The sequence below is a fragment of the Oryzias melastigma genome, linkage group LG1 (genome assembly GCF_002922805.2).
Source record: "Oryzias melastigma strain HK-1 linkage group LG1, ASM292280v2, whole genome shotgun sequence".
NCBI classification, from domain to species: domain Eukaryota; kingdom Metazoa; phylum Chordata; class Actinopteri; order Beloniformes; family Adrianichthyidae; genus Oryzias; species Oryzias melastigma.
In genome coordinates, this window is record NC_050512.1 from 7839260 (window position 1) to 7844519 (window position 5260).

At 39.1% G+C, this 5260-nt stretch overlaps 1 protein-coding gene across 1 annotated transcript in view; it reads left to right on the plus strand.

Annotated features, from left to right (window-relative positions):
• The first annotated feature begins 3362 nt into the window (after positions 1–3362).
• Positions 3363–5260, plus strand: part of LOC112137478 (somatostatin-like receptor F_48D10.1) — a 15650-nt gene continuing 13752 nt past the window's right edge. Inside the window, exon 1 of the mRNA XM_024259815.2 lies at positions 3363–4525. Within this exon, the coding sequence (XP_024115583.1) occupies positions 3893–4525 (633 nt within the window). The 5' untranslated portion in view covers positions 3363–3892. The remainder of the gene's footprint in view (positions 4526–5260) is intronic.

A 5260-nucleotide genomic window follows, 5' to 3' on the forward strand; every position in this document is an offset into this window, starting at 1 on the left:
TACCATAGTCCGATTGAATACTCGATTCTGATTGGCTGCTGGGAGTAGATTAAAAAGTGATAATCCACAGTGATAACGCAATAACGCACAACTAAAAAAGAAAATCCTGTCTCATGGCCCAAATGTTCTGTATCACTGTGCTGGCTTCTTAAAAACAAAGTTTTCCAGGGAAAAAAAAAACAAGCGGGAAGATTTGAACGTTCTCTCTGAATTGATGCTTTATTTAAGTTATTGTGACGATCAGTAGATATATTTATATCACTTTTGTTTGCCGCTGCAGTCGAGGTTGGTGTCGGCTCACCAGTGTGTTGTCATATTACCATGACAACATGCTGCATCATGGATCAAATAGTCCACTTTTCGTGGAAAAGCAACTTAAATTGAAAAAATAACCAGAATGAAGCACTAAAAATGATTTCTTTTGTGACTATGGTATAAGAGCAATGGAGGCAGCGAAGGGTGGTTCAGGCTGCCACGGCGTGCGTTAATTTCTGATAAAGCACACTTTGTCAGACATTATCCCTTACATAACTTGTTTTAGTAAGGGATGTTGTTGTTTTATGTGGTACTTGCTCCTGTCTTTTATGTTTCTTAGTTTGTGAGGCTTTTGTCTTTTATGTTTTTAATCTGGAAAGCTTTGTCTTTTATGTGTTATCTTTTGAAGTATTTATTTTTATGCTTTTAACTTGTGAAGCACCGTGTGACTTTTGTCTGTGAAAGGTGCTATATAAATAAAACTTACTTACTAACTTAAAATCTCTATGATAAATAATACTATTAAAATAAACAAGTTAGAAATAAAGTCAATGTTAACAGGGAAAAACATTCAAAATTTCTTTACTTTTATGTCATTTTACTATTATTAAAAACTATTATTTCAAATACCCCAAATAACACCCCAATAATTTTGCCCTCTGTAAAAATGATACAATCTTGTTTGATTTAATTTGGTTGATTTAGTAATAGGGGACGATAATTAAAGTTTTCTTCTTTCAGATCCTTTTCATTTGTTAACTGTTTTATGTTTATATAGTATTTTATAATGCCCTGTATTGTTACTAAATGAAATAAAATAAAAATGCAAATATGAAACAAACAATTGCTGGAAATAAAAATAACATTTGTGAGATTACCCAAAAATATTTGGTGTTTTTCCACTTTTGTGCAACACCAACAGTAAAATTTCTCCCCAAAACTTCTATACATTCATGAACAAATGATCTGTTGTTTTTACTTATTGTATCTGAGGAGGTGCTGCTGTGTTCCTGCTGGCATTACCTGCTGTCTTTTCAGTGCAGCTTTATGTCAGACAGGCTACTAACACCAAATAATCAACAGACAGACATAAAATCCATATTATATGGAAAATATAATGTAATAAACATGCAATAAAATTGTCTACAGTGAATAAAACATTAAGGAATGACATAATGGACCTAACGGACTGCTTAAAGTGATTTTTGGGGCAAAACCTGATAACTGAACACTGTTTTATGTACATAATAAAAGGCAACCTTACCAATAGTAAAGGATTTTTTTAACAATATTGTATAAATGTCCATCCTACTTGATCGTTCATAAATCAAAATAATCAAAAAAAAATGTCTCTGCATTGCATTTGTTAAAACTGAGTTGTGGGTAAGTCTTGTAAACACATTTAATGTATGAAAACATGTACTTTTAAATTTATTTTGTGTCCTTACAGAGCTAGACTTTCATTTGGAATAGGTAAAAGTTTTCCTTCTTCGCAGGTTAACTGACAGATGGACCATAATCGGTCCGTGTTAATGCTGCACGCTGAGAGAAAGTGGTAAGGTGGAAAGAAAACTAGATTTGTTCCAGCTCTTTCATCCATGTGCTCCATCCATGGACTAAACGTGTGTCCCAAACTCCACAGATTTTCATTTCATCCATTTTTTATTCCCATGTTTTCACATGCCACTGAAAGTTTCTCCTGGACCATTGTTTCAAAAGCCTTAATCTATAAGGTAAGAAGTGTTCCAAAACTTCCTCAAAAATAGATGCTGAGCGGATCGATACAAAATATCAATAGTATTGATCTCAAGTTTGCATCTGATCAATACTGGCCCACAGATATCAATATTTCCACTTGTTGCAAGTGGAACCGAGTTGTGCAATTATCAAAGACAGGCGTGTTCAAGTAAATTGACTAAGTTTATAGATCACAGAGAGTTATTCTGGTCTTGTATATTTTGTTTTTATGAGTTGAGATAAAATCCACACTTACGCAGGAACTCGCTGTGAACACTGCACACAGATAAAAAGATCAAATAAAAAAATAAAATTACAAAACACTGCACGACATGCACAGGCTAAAACCAGTCAGCAGTCAGCTGCCAAGCAGAAGTTATACAGACCTGGAAAAATGATAAAAGGTCTAAAAACAGTTGGTCTGTGTCAGGAGTATAGCAGACTAACTGGAGCAAAACTAGAAGAACGTATAAAAAGGACAGCAGATAGCGATATGATGACTGCGAAACAGAAACAATAAAAAACAATCATCTGTTAAAATACCGAATTCTTTGAAATATCGAAAGCAATAAAATACTGCATACCAGCAGTATCGAGTACCCACATCCAGTCTGTAGGTCTGCCTTGTGATACATAATTTAAAAGTATTTAAAAAGATGGTAGAAGACAAACATGATCATCAAAAATATAAAACAAATTTATCAAACTGGCTCACAGCTGCCACACAAACAGTGTGGGCCCTGCAGTCGCCCTGGCCACCACAAGAATCTGGCACTGCTGGGCAGCCCCGCCCCTTCCTATTTAAAGGGCCTTAATGGAAGAGCCACACCTTACAGGTGTCACCCATCACACACTCTGGTTTGAAACTTTTCTGTATTCAAGGAGTTTTTATTTGAACTATTTCCCATTTAATTGAAACTATTGTCCTAAATCTGTTTTTATGTTTATCAAGTAATTAAAAAAGGTAAACTTACTAAAATAAATAAACAAAAGCATTTACAGCAATTAATAACAATTTACCAAAAAAAAAAAAAGATATTAGTATCAATATCGCTGATATTAACTGGTATCGCATCAGTGGGCAGTATCAGGATCCCAAACACCTCCATAAATGAAACATGGATTCCTGCTTCTTCACACGTTTCCTCTTTGTTTCTCTGTCAGCAGATGGACACACATACTATTATTGATCAGCCTGTAGAGGACTGGTGAAGGTCACAGCGCAAGAAAACATCTATGAGAGATTAAAGTGTAAAACTATATAACTGGTTAGAAATTGGTTCATCTAGGCTATGATGACCCTGAATTATAGACATACAGTTCTTTAAAATGCCAGAAAAGAGTCTAAAGAGGGTCGCGCCTCGCGCTCCCTCCGCGTGAGTGTCTGCATCTCTCCCTTCACTCTCATCAAGGACGCAGAAGCTGCGCGAGCCGAAAGTTTGCTGATCCTCTGTGATGTCGTCATCAGTGACGTTCCCCCGCACTTCTGGGCAATAAGCAGATGTGGACCCCCGCGCGCTCATTTGCCTCGAGCCGCTCGTGAGCACAGAGGACACCTGTTGCAGGTGAAGCCCGTGTGTGTGTTCGGGCGCGCGGCACATGACGCACGAGCGTCCGCGTGATTACTGGCAGAGCACCTCAGCGATTTTCCAGTGTCATGATCCGTGGAGCGTGACCACGCGCGAGGATTCTTCACCTTCTCCGGAACTGGACCCTGACGCGCAGGTCTGACTAACCTCCTGACTTCACATTTGTCCAAAGGCTTTCAGGTCAGTGTTTCAAGATTGGAGGCAGTGACCCATCAGCTTCAGATTTGAGTCCTTGATCAGATTGGCAGACAGGAAGGTCAACCTCTTCAACTGAACAAAGTTATCTTCCATCAGGGATCAGATCAAATCAAATGACTGACTCTCTCTGGCTACTGAAGAAGTCTGTTCTTCCCAAAGTCTTTTTTTGGTCTTTGGATTTCATGATGGAGCCTCAGAGCTGGTACACCTTCCCATCAGAGCTGAATTCCTCCTCCACCCCCTTTCTCTACTCCAGCCAGCTCCCCCTCAACCTCTCATCCAACTTGTCCACCCAGAGCATCCCGTTCCAGGGCAGCAGCACCACGCTGACGGCCATCATCTCCCTCACCGTCTTTGTGCTCGGTCTGACCGGGAACACTCTGGCCATCTACGTGGTGCTTCGCTACGCCAAGATGAAGACCGTCACCAACATCTACATCCTCAACCTGGCGGTGGCAGACGAGCTGTACATCATCGGGCTCCCCTTCCTCACCACGCAGAACGTGCTCTCTTACTGGCCGTTTGGGTCCTTCTTGTGCCGCGTGGTCATGACCGCAGACTCCATGAACCAGTTTACGTCCATCTTCTGCCTCACAGTCATGTCCATGGACCGGTACCTGGCAGTGGTCCATCCTATCCGAAGCACCAAGTGGAGACACCCCCGCGTGGCCAAGGTGGTGAGCGCAGGGATGTGGGCTGTGTCCTTCGTGGTGGTCCTGCCAGTGGTCATCTTCTCTGATGTACAGGTACAGTACACCTGTAACCCCCCTACCCCCATTGTTGTCCCATGTAGATGTGAACCAGCTAAAACTTGATTATGAAATGATTCCTGCAGAGGCTAATGCAAAGTGCATCATAGAAAACAGGGGTAGAGTCACAATGAAACAGTATAAGACCATGTGCTTTAAATGTAATATTAAACAGTTCTGACAAAAGATTTGATCATCATTTTAGTCAGGTGTGGATTGTGGAGGATTGATAAAACACATAAGATCTCTAAATTAAGTGTCATGTCAGGAGTGCATGATTAAAAACAATATTTATTTCATTTATAAATATATTTATTTATTTTTTTACTACTATTATAAGATCACCTCATTAAAAAGAAAAACTTAGATACACAAACAAAATGTAACCAATAAATCAAATATTTATACTCAATAAGAAACAAATCAGACTACTTTGTATCTCCACGCAAAAGCATCTGGTGAAACATTTTAACACAAACATTTTTTTTCCAAAACATTAGATGTCAACCCAGTGACTACGACTGAAGCTGCTCACACTGGCCGCGTCACCGGCTGTGCAGGTTTTTAATATATTTGGATAATTTATCATCTAATGAGGTTTTTTTGGGCTATTTCTGAGTTAAGCTAATATTTTAGCAACGTGTTAGCTTTTTGAGCATATACTGAGGTTTCTAAGGCTAATTCAAAGCTAAGCTAGCATCTTAGTAATGTGGTAGCTATTTTGGCATATAC